General features: G+C 39.3%; 1 protein-coding gene across 2 annotated transcripts in view; it reads right to left on the bottom strand.

Moving 5' to 3' along the window:
- Positions 1 to 18,505, bottom strand: part of LOC129767926 (LIM homeobox transcription factor 1-beta) — a 59,013-nt gene that overhangs the window by 16,849 nt on the left and 23,659 nt on the right. Inside the window, exons 3-5 of one of the 2 annotated variants that reach the window (XM_055769218.1) lie at positions 5,574 to 5,794; positions 5,323 to 5,513; positions 5,092 to 5,257 (exon numbers count right to left, since the gene is read on the bottom strand). In XM_055769218.1, the coding sequence (XP_055625193.1) occupies positions 5,092 to 5,257; positions 5,323 to 5,513; positions 5,574 to 5,794 (578 nt within the window). Of the gene's footprint in view, positions 1 to 5,091; positions 5,258 to 5,322; positions 5,795 to 18,505 lie in introns of both variants that reach the window. The other variant, XM_055769216.1, reaches the window with a different exon arrangement.

Below are 18,505 nucleotides of genomic sequence, written 5' to 3'. Positions count from 1 at the left end.
TGCCACGCGATCGTAAACTACAGCTGAAGCTAAAGCAGAAGACGGAGGGAAAGGTGGCTACAACGTTCCGAGCTTTGGGCCGGGAGGTCGGAGCAATGAGTCAGGCAGCGAAAAAATATCTAGCGAAGATGGGCGTCATAATGCGGAAACGTAAGTCAAGACCAGCCGTGTCAGAACAGAAATCTTTGACCCAGAAACAAAAACTGAAAGTGATGGTCCTCATGGACGGCGAGACATATTTAACGCTGGATGGCAACTGGCATGGAACCAGCTACTTATGTCCCCTACCAAGGCGGTAAGTTCCGTCGTGAAGTTCATCTCCCACACCATGTTCCTAAAAGAAGCTGCTCCTGTGGCTAGCCATCAGCGAAAAGGGAATGTCAAAGCCGCTCTTCTTCCGTTCGGGACTTGCGGTGAACGTGGAGACTTACAGCACAAAGTGCCTGCGGAAAGTTGCCTCCTTCAACTCAAAAATACATGCATACAAGGATGTGGTGTTCTGGCTGGAACTGGCCTCCTCTCATTACGCGAAGAAGTCGTTGGAGGTGATAAACCGCTCGAAGATAGATGTTGTTCCGAAGTCCATCAACTCCCCAATCGTCGCATCGAGAATTTCTGGGCAAACCGGAAGCGGAGGGTCTACTCCAAACAATTTCGTTGCGAAAACGGAGGATGCACTTATAAATAAAGCTAAGAAAGAGCTTCAGCTAGGGTAGACTGTACACTTCGTATTTGCTCTACGTGATTGACCTTCACCAGCGAAATGACCCAAAGAACACACTGAATGATGCTTTGAAGTAGCAAATCATTTTCATTGTGCAAGTTTCGATGATTCGAGCTTTAAATAGTCAATAATGACGCCAGCCACGTCCTTACATTCACCAAACGAAGGGAAGGGATGTTGGTATGATATTCGCAGCCAGAAGGGTCGCCTCTATAGCGTGGTTCCCTTGCGATTATCATGGAAGGAAAAGTTGTTAGCGGGAATTATGAAGAAGAATCAGGATTCACTGTGGTGAATAATGTGATTAGGGGCTTGTACATTTATTTCTTCGCATAATAACCATGGCTATTACACCCAAACTAGCGTACATATGGACTTACATATGGACACGGCAGACGGTCAGTCCTATTCAGAGTGGTATTCGTAACGTTGTTCTGTTATTCGTCGTTTAATTCCATATGTTTTCCTTGACGAAGGCCTTCCTTTGATTTTGATTGAATCAGCCATCAGCAGTACTGGATTGCCCGTGTCGTTACAAATGGAAAGGGTAGGGTGAGGGGGCGATCTGGCGTAGTGGTATCATCCATACCTCTCACGCTAAGGGTCATGAGTTCAATTCTCACTCCCGACATTCTTCCAAAAAATGGAAGTAACAGTGACGAATCAGCCAAAAAGTGTTGAAAGTCACTATAATACAGAAAAAAATGGAAAGGGTAGGCGAGCGATGTCCGCAATGAAAATTCTATGGAGCAGGTTAACATCCAGATTGCCGAACGTGGTCTTCAAATTCGCTGCACATTGATAGCGGCCCAAAAGGCGGTACAAAAAGTGTCACTTTTCAGTCCGCAGCTACTGATTTTTTGTCAAAAAAGGAATTTTTTCGAGAACTTCAATCCGTTTTTTCAGTCTTTCGGGGTACTCTGCGCTGAGTGAGGTATTGAATTGTTGTCCTGGAATTTGCCCGAGAACGATCTTGCAGTACGTTCCATCATCCATAGCTACACAATCGAATATCGTCAGCAAATTCTAGAGGACTCCCTGAGAGATACCGCTTTCAAATATGTTTTAGGATCAGCTGCCTTTGCTTTTCTGCTATTTTCTTGTTTCCTGACAATGTTCAGACGTTCTTCAAGTCGCTTCCAGAACATCCCACGTCGTAAAGCCTGTTTCAGTTATAGTTTAGTCGCATAAAGTGGGACATTTCTCAGCATAGAAATAACGCACAAAATAGGGAAGGGAGTCATTTTGTAGGTTTTTAATGAACTCCAATGGAAAAATGCATGAAAATTATTCATCAGCTGTTCGGATTAATTTCCTTACTTTTCATATTCCCGGATTTTTTCATGTTTAACCTATAAGGTACATCGGGGCAAGTTGAAACGATTTTTTCGAAGTTCAACTTGGAATTTATCTTAAGAAATCACTAAATCATTAAATTGAAATCTGCTTACAGCATATACAAGGTACAACAGATGACTTTCGGTAAAAAGGGATTCACACTGGATGCCTCGAAAAATATTAATATTGAAAATGTTTAGTTTTATATGCATTGTTTCCCGTTGTCTCGTAGAGCGGGGTAAGTTGAAATGTGGAACTATTTCTTGAGTTTTATGTACGTTTTTGTTTCTCGAACTATCTACAACTGATTTATGAAACACTAAATTGAAAGAGTAACATATAAACTTTGGAGAAAAGTGTTTTTATACACGTGAGATGTGGAGGAGTAGTCTAATACACACAAAATGGACACTACATACTAGGAATTAATATACGAAGCACTAAGATCAAGAATACTATTTTGGACGGTTTCATGTCAGAGTAGAGTCACTTGAAACGACCACTATTGAGATTTATGGGATCATTCAAATATAACGTAACGCACTCAAAAAGGGAGAAGAGGATGGCTTGTAAAAACTTGTTTAGGAATAGAGGGAGGGAGTCTAGAATAGTAAAAAAATGCGTTACGTAATATTTGAACGATACCTAGTTGAATATTAACAAATTTTATTTGTATCATGTCTGTGTATTCATAAATTATGTAGAACATACTGAGGAACCAAATATGGATGATTCACATATTTTTAATTTATCATCATTCAGTCATACAACAATCATCGACAAATAACGTCCAGCATCTGCAGCAATGTTTAAAAAATAGTCGGTTTCCACTGATTTTAACTCACTCCAGGGTTGGAAAAAACATTTAGTGAGTTTAAATGCTCAGAACTATACGGAAAAGATTTTTCAGTTTAGTTTTCAAAACCACTACACTTGATTATCCCTAATTGATTACCTGACGTTTGCACGTTCTAGCAATATTTTTGAAAAAAATCAGTGTTTTCGGATCGATCGAATTAGCGCGCAAAAATGTTTGCTTCAATTTCACGGAACAAGCAAAAGTAAATAAAGGCGCGGATTGCGTTAAAGCATTCCCATATTCTGGTAAATTAATATGTTTAGTTAAGAATTCGGCTCCTTTAAACTTATGTAACTGAGCCTGTGAAAATAAACGAATTAATAAAAATATATATATTCTGATATATTATATACAATTTTGGACTCGATTATATACAGTTTGGAAAAAAATATTGTTTTTTATATTTCTAATATGACTTATTTCAAGAAGAAATGTAACCTTTCAAAGTTAAGGTGAAATTTCAGTGGCTATTACATGTACAGTGGGGTAAAAATAGTGATTTTTTGAGATTTTGCTTGATTTTTTACCAGGAATTCTTTATATCGATATTGCAGCCAAATTAAGATAGATAGAATTTGGGTGTCAAAGAACAAATTGTAGAGCGGTTTGAGAGCTTCAATTTAACTGATAGGAACAATCCAATTAGTACAATTTTTAGGATAAAAGTAATAATAACACATTAAAAATTCTTAACTTTTAAGTTTTTCACTTCCAAAATGTTATTAAAATACACTAATTCAGATGTTCCACTACTATATCCTATACTAAATTTTCTCATCTTTCAAAAGAAGGTAACAGAGTTGTCTTCCGTTGCGTACTTTTTAATGTAGAGCCAGTTTGAGGCAACAGAGTCCGAAACAGAAAAAAACTTCTATAACTCTGTCATTGTTGAAATTCGAACATATGCGTAGAAGGATTTTTTTCATCAAATACGATCGTCTATCACCTCCTGAGAGAATCTGGATAAATTTATTTTTTTCATGTAAGAAAGGTGTTTTCTGACTATAAGAGGATGAATCAAAAATCAAATTCCTCTTTTATATTCAAAAAACAAAAAATACATGCAAAAAAAAACGAATAAAAAAAATTTTTTTGACTCGATTATCCGGAGTGAAAAAAAAAATCAATACTCCGGATCTGTATTCCAAAAAACAACTTGAAGTTCCATTGTACCATGTTTATATTCTAGGCATAACTGTCCCACCATTAATTTTTGAACCTGTGATCAAGCTTGATTGATTCTGTGAGGAAAACTTTTCAAATTTCATCAAACAAATGTCTATCTATGTTCTGGTAGACAAATAAGCTAGAAAAGTTTGATTGCCTTTTTCTAAATTGCTGATTTTGGAACATGGGACAACTATGCGTAGAGCGTCAGTGCAGGAATCATACAAAAAAACTTCAGTTTGTATGAAATAATCATTCGAAAAATGTTGAATTATTGAAAATAAATTTAGTACTATTAAAATGCATAGCGATTCCAAACACCAGAAAACAAATCTACTAGTTTGATATTTCAATAAGCAATCTTTTGTTATCATGTTTTTCTCCAAGCAACATCAATAGAAATATAATTCTCTTTTCATTCCAGTGCAGCAAATAAACAAAATAAAACAACTCCCAAATTTACGCTCGCTAAACAACACTAGGCTAACTTGTCGACTCCACCTGATGATAATTTAGGCACACTTTAGAAAAGTATGTTCGGAAACGAGAAGGTTTCCGAGGTCTGTGGTATATCACCTCTCATTCGCACCTCACCCATTTTGTTTCAATGGAGGGTTGGTTGGATATGTTTGCCTACAAGTATGCGAGCAAGTGTGTGGGTGGGAAATGGGATTGAAAAGTCCTCCCGCTAGAAGTCTGATGGAGAGTAATGGCACTCCAAGTGTCAAAAATATGTTTCCAGGAACAAAAGTATGTTGAAATGTAAATGAAAAGTTCCTTTGCGCCTTTTGACACCGGGACACAACAAGTGTGCGTGGAGTTCATACATCGTTTGTCAAGGGTTTTTTTTGTGTTGGAAGTGTTAAGTCGGTTGTTTCGAGCTAGGTGAGAGAAATGGCAATGTTCCCCAACCGCCACACTTTGCGGTTATGAAGGTTGGAAGAATATTTCGTAATCGGATTGAATGTAACTGAACAGAATGGTTCAAACCTTGTCTACTCACTGGAATTTTCATCTTTAATTTTCAGAGACAGCTTCGTTTCGTTTTCGGACAGTTCATCTTGTGAATCATTCCCTTTATTGGCGTTACTCTGACCTCCTTTATTTCCTTCCTTCAGCTGTTTTTTCTGCATCTTCTTCATCTTTGCGCGCTGATTTTGAAACCAAACCTATTAACACATCAACAGACAAAATTAAATTAAACCTTTTATCAGAAATAGGCAAGATTATGTACCTGTACTATCCGTATGCTCAGTCCAGTATCTTTCGCCAACCCCTCTCGTATTTTGCGACACGGTTTTGGTGAAACTTCAAACGATGCTTTGAACGCCCTCCGCTGCTGGGTGGTGAGGATGGTCCTGGGTCGCTTTGGTCCTCGCCTGCCATCGATTCTCGTTTGAAAGATATCATCACAGCAATAATCATCTGCAAAAGGCATTAAGTAAACTTTTTGCGTCTCTGTCGCTGGAAAATTCACCGCATTACCATAGTTATAACCCTGTAACATTTCCACCTCCTTTTCGTAATCTGGCCGGCAGAACAATTGACTCTGCTTGATGACATATTGGTCGCCCTTCTGGAGTCGAACGCCGCACACCACACAGATAAAGCACTTAAGATGGAACACATTATCGAGTGCTCGCATAACCAACTCGTCAGCGCTAATTTTTTCACCACACCCGAGACATCGGTTCCGGCCGTACAGTCTGAAATGACGAAAACATGAAAGGGAAAATTATTAATAAAAAAAAACGTTGAGAAAATGTAATTGAGAACCATACTCCAATTTGATAAAAGTCTAAGTATCCACTAGTTTACTGTTTTAGAGGAACATAGTGTGAAGTCGGAAATTTTATGTGATTTTTGATACGCTGTAACTTCGTGAAAAAATAACACATATCGATGGGATATACATCATTTTAAAGCTGCAACTTCCAGATGTTATAATATTAGGCTGTCAAAAAAGTCCTGCGGTATTTCCGCGAGGTGTCGTTGTAAGCGCGTAGTTCTAGTTGTATTCATTGTATCCAGTCTATAGCTTGTTGGAAAGGTATTTTTGCGCGCTATAATATAGTCCTTGACAGTGTTTTGTTTGGTTAAGTCGTTCGTGAGTTATAGTGTCGCAAATATGGAGCAAAATAAAGAGAAAATCCGACATATTTTACAGTACTACTATAACAAAGGCAAAAATGCATCTCAAGCTGTCAATAAAATTTGTGCAGTTTATGGACCCGATACAGTTTCCATTTCCACCGCACAACGATGGTTTCAACGTTTTCGTTCTGATGTAGAGGTCGTCGAAGATGCGCCACGCTCCGGAAGGCCTGTCGTCGAAAATTGCGATAAAATCGCTGAATTAGCCGAGAAAGACCGGCATAGTAGCAACCGTAGCATCGGCCAAGAGCTGGGGATAAATCATCAAACCGTTATTAACCATTTGAAGAAGCTTGGATTCACAAAGAAGCTCGATGGGTGCCACACACGTTGACGCAAAAAAACATCTTTGACCGTATCGACGCATGTGAATCGCTGCTGAATCGCAACAAAATCGACCCGTTTCTGAAGCGGATGGTGACTGGCGATGAAAAGTGGGTCACTTACGACAACGTGAAGCGCAAACGGTCGTGGTCGAAGCCCGCTGAAGCGGCTCAGATGGTGGCCAAGCCCTCATTAACGGCCAGGCAGGTTCTGCTGTGTGTTTGGTGGGATTGTCAAGGAATAATCTATTATGAGCTGCTTCCCTATGGCCAAACGCTCAATTCGGACCTGTACTGCCAACAACTGGACCGCTTGAAGGTAGCACTCATGAAGAAGAGGCCATCTTTGATAAACAAAGGCCGCATTGTCTTCCATCATGACAAAGCCAGGCCACATACTTCTTTGGTGACGCGCCAGAAGCTCCGGGAGCTCGGATGGGAGGTTCTTTTGCATCCGCCGTATAGTCCGAACCTTGCACCAAGTGACTACCACCTGTTTTTGTCCATGGCGAACGAGCTAGGTTGTCAGAAGTTAGCCACAAAAGAGGCCTGTGAAAATTGGCTATCCGAGTTTTCGCCAATAAGGAAGCGAGCTTCTATAACAGGGGTATTATGAAGTTGGCATCTCGTTGGGAACAAGTCATCGAACAAAACGGCGCATATTTGACTTAAAACAGATGATTGTAACTAATTTGATGAACAAATGAAAATTCAAAAAAAATACCGCAGGACTTTTTTGACAGCCTAATATTTCACGTACATGTTTTTATCTTGGAGTGTGTAGTGTGTATCTATTTTTGTGTGTGTATCGATTTTTTCTGTATTTTCAAAGGTTTCATGGACTATCACAATGTTTTGCTAACCAACTCAACAGTAAATCCAATGAACCTTATCAATTAGCTTTCATTTGGTTTCTAGAATTTTCCTGTAGGACCTTCCCATACAGAGATATTTTAGGTTGAATGAAAAATTAACCCTTCGTCTTTGATGATGAATTAATCAATAAACAACCATCGCACCCGCGAATCGAAAGGCGGTTTAGCAAAAGTGTCTAAAACAGGATTTTTATAGTGTTTTACAAAATCTGCTGTAGTTCTGCAAATAATGCACTCAGTTCTAATATTTTCAGGCAAACTTTTAGCCTAGTTTAGCCATTTTGTACAGATTAGATTTTCGTGAGGCACGCGTATGCTGATTATATCTATGAACGTTTCATATTGATACGTTAAGTCGTTTAGCCGAATTTTCAAAGTTTGGAGTAAATTAGAGGAGCATTTAATCGTACCAGAAGTTCGAAATGCTACGCGACTCTAAGAATGAACGATTTGTAACTTTTGTATGGAAAATTATTACATTTTGTACAGATGAGATTTTCGTGATGCACGCGTATGCTGATTATACATGCAATTTTAAGAAAAGCCTCGTACTGAAAATGCTCCTTTTTGGCGCTTGCGTCACTTTGCGAGATAACGGCAGAGCTGTACTGGCGTTGTACAGGTACCACGGTAGCATGACAAACATACTTTGGTTATACATTGCACCGCATGTCAAATTGACAAACAGAAATTTGATCAATTTCACCACATATTTCGATGAAAAAGGTTTTTATTTGGCGTCTAAACCAAGGGTTCTCAAACTATCCAGGGCGAGAGACCTCTTTTCCAGAATGAAGTCATGCCTCAGACCCCTATAGCCAAATTTCTTTGAAAATCCTATCTTTATTTTTTTTCTTACTGTCATTGTCCATTTAAAAACATTGCAGTAAATCAAATGAGTAAACTTGATATTTTCTCAAGAAGGCGATCTGGCGTGTTACCACTACAAAGGTTAAGAACTCAATTCTCACTCCCGACATTCTTCCAAAAAAATAAAAGTAGTGTGACAAACCAGCCAAAAGACACTATAATACAGAAAAAAATTCTCATCATATTCAACCAAATAAATAGACATAAAATTTAGTAAATATGAAGTCTAATTAATAATTATTAATACAAATAACTAGAGATGAAACAGATCCGGTATCCGGCCGGAAGCCGGATAGTAAGACGTATCAGGTTTAAATTGATTTCAATATATCCACGGAAATTTCATCATAGAAAATCGTTGACAGAAAAAAGTGTTCAATATTCCTTGCAGAAAACTTGATACTCTATTGAGGGATGTTCATTCTATACGGAAAATTTAATCATAGTTCATTATTCTTATGTATGCCTAAAATGTAATCTTTTTTTAGCTTAATGCACGCATGCAATTTCTCCCAGTTTCGTATTCGCAAATAAAGAGCCGAATATCCGGCTATCTGGTTTCGAAGCTTGCCGGATATCCGGTATTCGGCCAAACTACTATCCGTCTCATCTCTCACAAACTATAAAAACATTCAAATCGCAAACCAATCTATCTGCCACTACCAAAATATCAATATACGGTTCAATATTGGTTAGTTAAAGCCTTAAAGCTCCGCATTCGTTGATTTTCAAATGGTTCCTTCGGTTTCGGGTTGTTTGTAACCACACTGAAGCTTTGTTCGACAAAGTATGATAAAAACTAGAAGATATTTTTCAGCAATGTCCCATAACGCAAGATACTGTGTTTCAATATTGCGTTGTAACCAGAACTTATGACAACCTTGGTTATACTCCTGCTTGAGCTCTTCATCTGTGCTGATGATAATCAACTTTTCTTGCATTATCACCTTGGCTCATTCCATAGCTGTGACATAGTACGAAATTATTATCCATTGAGGAATTTGAAAATTTTGTAGATCCTAAAACATCTTAGTAAAATCCTTGTGTAATGCGTCAAAGCGAATGACATATGATAATATAATATGGTCTTGAAGCTTTTGTGATGATTTTGACAAATGCGGAAACTGTGAGTGTTCCTTTCTGTTTAAATTATGTTTTTAAAGTTTTGTCAGAAAGGCCGATATTCTTGATATTGTTTCAATCAAGTTGAAGTCGTCACCCTGCAGCTGAAACACAAATTTTAAAAAAATGGAAATCTTGCTAACCAACAACCTCTTGGTGGTTAGCGAACTCCAGCGTTTAGATGTAACCAAATAAAGATTTCGTCGTTTTACTTATATACACAGTGTATTCAAAAAGTTCCGGGACTATTTTTAAAACAAATAAAACACGAGATACTCAAAAGATATTAGTTTTCTACATATAGGCCTTCTCTTTCCACACAAATTTTTGAACGTTCGTAGAGGTGTCGGAAGACGCGTTTAAACTGCTCAGCCGGTATGGAATTCATAATACGCGTCACATTTCACTGAATGTCTGGAACATCGTCAAAACGGTCCCCTTTCAAAAGTGCGTTCTTTAGCTTGGGAAACAAGAAAAATCTGCCAGGGCGAGGTTCGGAGAATAGGGGGGACGGGTGATGTCAGTCACCTTTCGTTTGGCTAGAAACTGCGCTACCGAAACCGCGGTGTGCGTGGGTGCATTGTCATGAAGCAAAAACCATTCTCCAGATCGGTACTGATCGGGCCGCACGCGCCTTATCCGTGCCAATAATCGTTCCAGTACACTTTTGTAGAAGACCGCATTTACTGTTTGCCCTGGAGGCACAAAAGTTGATTGCGACTCTCTGCTCCATAATTAAAATTGTGACGCGAAAAAAATACCGCGTTACTCTTATCAGCCAAAACTAGCTACTGAATCGAGATAGCGATTCACGGTAAAAACGGCAGCTGACCAGAAGTTGGCTGATAGTAGTTCGCGCGTAGACGGAGCAGCAGTTCGTAGTGCAAATCAACCAATTTGACCGTGGCGACGACGGAATTTCCATTTTTTACATTTTTTTAAAATCCGCGGACATGCCCGCTTGCATGTACGCACTACGAGTCCGATTCGGCAAAAATTTTTACAGTAATCGTTCACGAGAATGTACTACACGATAAGTAATCTTCTTGCGATACTGACACCATCGGGCGATGAGGTTAAGTATTTATCGGACCGCCGTCGTATGTCTGTCATAAGTATGATGGAAAGATATACGATCCAACAACGAGTCGATATTATTAAAATTTACTACCGAAATTCGGAGTCAATGGCCTCAACTTTAAGAGCGCTACGTCCAACATATGGTCGTCATAATCGTCCTACCAAATCAACAATTGAGCGTCTAGTGGAAAATTTTAAATCCACAGGCACAGTACTAAATGTTCCCGTGCCAGTGAGACAAAAAAGTGCCCGTAGTGTCGAGAATATTGCTGCCGCTAGCGCATCAATTGAGGAAGACCCAAATCAGTCTCTCACACGTCGTTCTCAAGCTTTGGGCATCTCTGTGACGTCGTTGTGGCGAATTTTGCGAAAAGATCTTGGCCTACACCCTTACAAGATCAAATTGACGCAAGAACTGAAGCCGCTTTACCACCAGAAGCGGTGTATGTTCGTGAAAAAAGCAACAACTTTAAAATGATCCGGATTTTCATCGAAAAATCATCCACAGCGATGAGGCTCATTTCTGGCTGAATGACTTTGTCAATAAGCAAACTATGCGTTATTGGTCAGGCAGCAATCCACACGTACTCCATTAGTCACCATTGCATCCCGAAAAAATACGGTTTGGTGCTGTTTATGGTCCGACGGCGTCATGGAGCCGCACTTCTTCGTTAATGTTCAAGACCGGCACGTTACTGTGAATGGGAATTGCTACCGCTCAATGATAACCGAATATTTTTGGTCCGAATTGAATAATATGAACTTGGACAATATGTGGTTTCAACAGGACGGCGCCACAAGCCATACAGCGAATTTAACAATCGATTTATTGAAAATCAAGTTTGGTAAGCGTGTTATCTCACGAAATGGCCCAGTCAATGGCCGCCTCTTAGACTACAGGAAGGTAACGTGAAAGTGATACACTTTGTTGGTGCCATAAAACTCAAACCAGTTCTTATTTCACTTCGGAATCGATTTCAATAACATCTATAAGTAGTAAAATTACAATGTATTTAGTTGAGTTCAAATCTTTCACCTTTGTGTTGGATAACAGCCCGTAGACGCTTTTCGAAGTCATTGCAAGCCGCAAGCACAACTTGGTTCGGCATTTCGTCCCAAATCTTTACCAAACGTTTTTTAAATGTGTCCAAACTCAGATGCCTAACGTTACCCAACTTTCCTAGCAAGTATCCTCAGATACTGAGATCTAGAGGGTTCAAATCCGGTAGCGATGCAGGCCATTCAGATTAACTGATGAAACAAGGCAAATTCTGCTTACACTATTTCTGAACGATCAATGTCTTATGCGCTGGTGCCGAATCCTGTTGAAAGCAAAAACTGTCATTCCCAAAAAGCATTTTAGCGCAAGGATGCAATTAGTACTCCTTCACGCCCCTGTCAATGGATAGCAATCGTAATTTCTCTTCGGTCGATATACCTCCCCAAACCATCACAGTTAACGCATTTTGTTGTCGCTCGACTGCTCTTTATCGGCTGGTATATCAGAAAGACATGCTCCATGAACACGGTCATATTGCTTGTTCAAAGTTTCCTCCAGAGTAAACAACTTTTCGTCCGAAAAAAATATGTTGTGACATGCGTGAGTCTTTAGCAGCAACCGAGATCTAGCAACCTTGTCGGCAATATTTTTGCGAGTTAATCCGTGAATTTTCTGCTTCCTTAAAGCCAAGGTCCTTTTTGATCACATTTTGCATGGAAGTGTGGCTCATGTTCATTTCACACGCCATTTTTTTTGCCGAACGAGCTGGATTTCGCCGAAAACGTTCCTCCGAATACTCCGTTTTTTATCAGGTTTCTTCTTGGGAACAACCGTGCCTGTATCCTTGAAACGCTTAATGGTCCTGTAGACGAATAATCTGCTTAAATTCAGATATGACAGCTTCCTCCTGATCTCGATGTTAGTCAATCCTTGCAGGTGCAAGACCCTTATATGTTCTCTATTTGAATCCATTGCAATTTGCTTGGGAGCGAAACTGAATACTGACTGTATTTATTCCTTTCAAAAAATGCTCAGATGTTTGTCATGCTGTGACAGAAAATACAAACAACCAGGGACACTCGAATACATGTATGACTTCTATGTTGCCACCCTATATTTCCTGTTGGGCTACGTCAAGTCTACGGTGTTTGCCAACAATCCAGCGACGATTGATGAACTCCGTACGAATATCGAACGTGAAATTGCAGCAGTATCGGCTGATTTATGCTTGAAAATCGTCGGAAATTGGGTTCATCGTCTGGACTTCCGCAAGCGTGCCCGTGGTGGTTATGCAAAAGAAATCGATTTCCATACATAATGGCATCAAATGTGCTTTCACATGAATAAAAAATTTCGTTGATATCGAAAACCGTTTTTTTTATTTCAAAATAGTTTTGTAGCGCTCTTATTGAACAACCCGATATGGTAAATGATCTTGGTTTGTCCAATTTGGGGTGTTTTAACGCAACTAGTAAATGCAAATCGATTTTTCTTCATGAAAATCAAATATATTCGATACTAGTTTGGGTTTGTTGAAAAGCCCCAAGTCTCTAATTGCTAATACTAGGGTAAATGATCTTGGTTTGTCCAATTTGGGGTGTTTTTCCGCAACTAGTAAATGCAAATCGATTTTTCTTCATGAAAATCACACATAATCGATACGAGTTTGGGTTTGTTGAAGAGCCCCAAGTCTCTAGTTGCTAATACTACCATAAGGTGTTGAAATTATTCAAATTTTTATGTTTTTTAACGATTTTCCTGAAAGAAGAATTAAGATCATGGTTTGACCACCTCTGATCATGGTTTGCCCAAAAAAATGATCATGGTTTGTCCGGTTTTAGAAATCTCCATTTTTGAATGAAAACATTCGAATTCACAATTAGATGTTGCATTTATCATTGCTTGAGTTTACTGTCATCATATTGATTCATTCATAATTTAGGCTTTCTTCAGAATATTGCCTTTTCTTGGGCATTTTAGAAGTGTTCACCTCAACACAATCAACACAGAAAAACCATACTTCTACTATGCGCGAAGCACACCATAAACAAACATAAACAAACTGCAGCGCGCCAAGCGGTTGCCATAGAAATCATGTGGACAAAACAACATTATTGAATTGGACAACTCATGATCAGAATTGAGTTCATCAAAATGCGTTAATTTAATGGTTTAGCTATGTAAATCCGATACAAATGGTGAGCAAGCATGATGTTTACAATATTTATAAGTGTTGTAATCCAGAAAAGGTCTGAATACGTGCCAAATAATCATCTGGTGATCGATTAAAAGTTAGCTCGAATGAGGGGCGCATTGACACAAATAGAAGGTGTATTTTATAATCCTTTAAAACATGTGATTTCGTAAAAATATACTATCAAACTACTATAAATCATGTAAAAGGCAATTTCATTTATATGTTTCGAAACATTCGAAGGCCTTATTTGACACAGGAGCGCTGAATTAGAGCATTCAAAAAAGTGGGCAAACCATGATCATATTTTCGACTGGACAAACCAAGATCATTTACCCTACCATAAGGCGTTGAAATTATTCAAATTTTTATGTTTTTTAACGATTTTCCGACGAAGAGGAATTGTGATCATGGTTTGTCCGAAAAATGATCATGGTTTGTCCGGCTTTAGAAATCACCATTTTTGAATGAAAACATTCGAATTCTCAAGTAGATGTTGCATTTATCATTGGTTGAGATTACTGTCATCATATTAATCCATTCATAATTTAGGCTTTCTTCAGAATATCGCATTTTCTTGGGCATTTTAAAAGTGTTCACCTCAAGACACTCAACATAGAGAAACTTTATTTCTGCTATACGCGAAGGACACAATCAACAAACTGCAGCGCTCCTAGCGGTTGCCATAGAAATCATGTGGACAAAACAACATTATTGAATTGGACAACTCATGATCAGAATTGAGTACATTAAAAAGCGTTAATTTGATGGTTTAGCTATGTAAATCTGATACAAATGGTGTGCACAAATGATGTTTACAATATTTGTAAGTGTTATAATCCAGAAATGGTCTGAATACGTGCCAAATAATCATCTGTTGGTTGATTAAAAGTTAGCTCAAGTGAGGGGCGCATAGACACTAATAGAATGTGGATCTTATAATCCTTCAAAACATGTGAATCCGTATAAATATACTACAGTAAACATTCACTAACTGGGCGAAAAGGGAGGACCACTTATCAACATTCGCGTTTTAACTGGTCCGGCATGTTAAACGTCAAATAAAATCGAGGGAAACTGTAGTTTAATCAATGTTTTTGTCGTGCTAAAATAATGTCAATTTTCATTTAAAATTACATTCGAATGCCCCTCACAGCAAATCTTCCATTTGAATATGGCGTCGATTGTTTACGAAATTCTGCTATTTAACTGGTCCAAAGACCAGTTAACGTTCGCCCAGTTAAACGCCAGTTAAACCAGGACCAGTTAGCGAACGATTACTGTATATAACTACTGTAAATCATGAAGAAGACAATATTATTTATATGTTTTGAAATATTATAATATCTAATTTGACACAGGTGCGCTGAACTAGAGCATTCAAAACAGTGGACAAACCATGATCACATTTTCGTCTGAACAAACCAAAATCATTTACCTTACTTCTGATTCGAAGAAAAACGGAAGGTAGAGAGTATGTTGTTTGGATAACGAACCGTTGAAGTTTCTCTTGATTACTGCTCTTGACGAGGGTCTGGAATCATTTTCAGACATTAACATTGAGCCCATGAGGAACTGGTAGAAGTGACAAAAAGACTACAGATGAAGAAAGCGCCCGGCCCCGACGGAATCCCCAATACGGCCTTGGAAACGGTGATACAAGCGTTCCCAGACATCTTCAGGATAGTGCTACAGAGATGTCTGGATGATGGTTACGTTCCTAATAAATGGAAGATCCAAAAGTTAGTGTTGCTGCCGAAACCAGGAAAACCTCCGGGTGTACCAACATCATATAGACCTATATGCCTGCTGGATACGCTCGAAAAACTCTTGGAAAGGAGATTAACTGATGAAACAAGGCAAATTCTGCTTACACTATTTCTGAACGATCAATGTCTTATGCGCTGGTGCCGAATCCTGTTGAAAGCAAAAACTGTCATTCCCAAAAAGCATTTTAGCGCAAGGATGCAAGTAGTACTCCTTCACGCCCCTGTCAATGGATAGCAATCGTAATTTCTCTTCGGTTGATATACCTCCCCAAACCATCACAGTTAACGCATTTTGTTGTCGCTCGACTGCTCTTTATCGGCTGGTATATCACAAAGACATGCTCCATGAACACGGTCATATTGCTTGTTCAAAGTTGCCTCCAGAGTAAACAACTTTTCGTCCGAAAAAAATATGTTGTGACATGCGTGAGTCTTTAGCAGCAACCGAGATCTAGCAACCTTGTCGGCAATATTTTTGCGAATTAATCCGTGAATTTTCTGCTTCCTTAAAGCCAAGGTCCTTTTTGATCACATTTTGCATGGAAGTGTGGCTCATGTTCATTTCACACGCCATTTTTTTTTTTGCCGAACGAGCTGGATTTCGCCGAAAACGTTCCTCCGAATACTCCGTTTTTTATCAGGTTTCTTCTTGGGAACAACCGTGCCTGTATCCTTGAAACGCTTAATGGTCCTGTAGACGAATAATCTGCTTAAAATCAGATATGACAGCTTCCTCCTGATCTCGATGTTAGTCAATCCTTGCAGGTGCAAGACCCTTATATGTTCTCTATTTGAATCCATTGCAATTTGCTTGGGAGCGAAACTGAATACTGACTGTATTTATTCCTTTCAAAAAATGCTCAGATGTTTGTCATGCTGTGACAGAAAATACAAACAACCAGGGACACTCGAATACATGTATCACTTCTATGTTGCCACCCTGTATTTCCTGTTGGGCTACGTCAAGTCTACGGTGTTTGCCAACAATCCAGCGACGATTGATGAACTCCGTACGAATATCGAACGTGAAATTGCAGCAGTATCGGCCGATTTATGCTTGAAAATCGTCGGAAATTGGGTTCATCGTCTGGACTTCCGCAAGCGTGCCCGTGGTGGTTATGCAAAAGAAATCGATTTCCATACATAATGGCATCAAATGTGCTTTCACATGAATAAAAAATTTCGTTGATATCGAAAACCGTTTTTTTTATTTCAAAATAGTTTTGTAGCGCTCTTATTGAACAACCCGATATGGTAAATGATCTTGGTTTGTCCAATTTGGGGTGTTTTTACGCAACTAGTAAATGCAAATTCGATTTTTCTTCATTTGAAATATTATAATATCTAATTTGACACAGGTGCGCTGAACTAGAGCATTCAAAACAGTGGACAAACCATGATCACATTTTCGACTGAACAAACCAAAATCATTTACCTTACTTCTGATTCGAAGAAAAACCGAAGGTAGAGAGTATGTTGTTTGGATAACGAACCGTTGAAGTTTCTCTTGATTACTGCTCTTGACGAGGGTCTGGAATCATTTTCAGACATTAACATTGAGCCCATGAGGAACTGGTAGTAGTGGCAAAAAGACTACAGATGAAGAAAGCGCCCGGCCCCGACGGAATCCCCAATACGGCCTTGGAAACGGCGATACAAGCGTTCCCAGACATCTTCAGGATAGTGCTACAGAGATGTCTGGATGATGGTTACGTTCCTTATAAATGGAAGATCCAAAAGTTAGTGTTGCTGCCGAAACCAGGAAAACCTCCGGGTGTACCAACATCATATAGACCTATATGCCTGCTGGATACGCTCGAAAAACTCTTGGAAAGGATTATCCTCAACAGACTGACGAAATGTACGGAGAGTGATCATGGTCTGTCAAAGATGCAGTTTAGATTCCGGAAAGGCAGTTCCACCATTGATGCTATCCGGACAGTGGTCGAAAAGCAGAGAAATCATCACAACAAAAGTGGAGGAGTACCGACATTGTACTATAGTAACGATCTACATCAGGAATGCTTTCAATAGCGCTAGCAGGGAAGCCATTGGCGAGTCCCATCACCGTATGAAGGTTCCTGGGTACCTGTGCAGAATTCTAGGAACTGCAAAGCCGTGCAGCGAGCGTGCACAGTCGGGGAACACGTGATAACTTCGGAGCGTAGGATGGAATACTTGAGAATTATGATTGACAACCGGCTGAATTTCAACAACCACGTCGACTACCGCTCCGAGAAAGCAGATAACATCAGCACGATGGCGAGAATAATGCCAAATAACACTGGACCTTGCAGAAGCAAAAGGCGTCTTCTAGCTACTGTATTCTCGTCCAAACTGCGGTACGGAGCACCAGCCTGGTCTGCGGCTCTCAAAACCCATCGGAATCGTAAAAAAATGGACCGTATGTTTCGGCTCATGGCGATGCGAGTTGCGAGTTCGGAATAGCACACGAGTACTTCCGAGGAAATTAAGAAACCGCCAATTCCATGTCCCGAGTTTCCAACCGTTAGTCCGTTTTCGTCACCTGGGTCTATTTCGATAAGGGCGGTTCAAATTTTCTTATGTACCGTACGTTACTTGGTGTTTTTGTGGCGCGACTTACAAGGCCTGCGACCAACCCCACTATCTCGCAGGGGGACCAACGTTACTGTTATTTTACGTCCCGAGTATCACCAGCACTGGACAAAGACGCTTGTAGCGACCCCAATTCGCTTGGAGGAGCTGTTTCCGAGGTTTCTGACTTTTTCTTGTAAATTTTGTTTATTATTAGCATCACTTGAATAGATTAATACATTATTAAAAAAAAAAGTTTGTTTGATATTTCTTTAGGTATAGAACATAAGTTCGAGTTTTACTGCATGCTTTAGAAGAGTTTCGGTTTACCCCGGTGTTGCGAATTAATCGAAATAATTTCCGTAAATATAACAGAATTTATTATGACGTTAAATTTTCCCTGTAATTGTTTGTACATATAGATTTAGCCTAATTTGTTTAGCAATTGCATTTATATTCACTCACGTTTAGTGC

This window comes from Toxorhynchites rutilus, chromosome 2, assembly GCF_029784135.1.
Source record: "Toxorhynchites rutilus septentrionalis strain SRP chromosome 2, ASM2978413v1, whole genome shotgun sequence".
In the NCBI taxonomy this organism is placed as follows: domain Eukaryota; kingdom Metazoa; phylum Arthropoda; class Insecta; order Diptera; family Culicidae; genus Toxorhynchites; species Toxorhynchites rutilus.
This window is presented reverse-complemented; position numbering and strand designations above follow the sequence as displayed.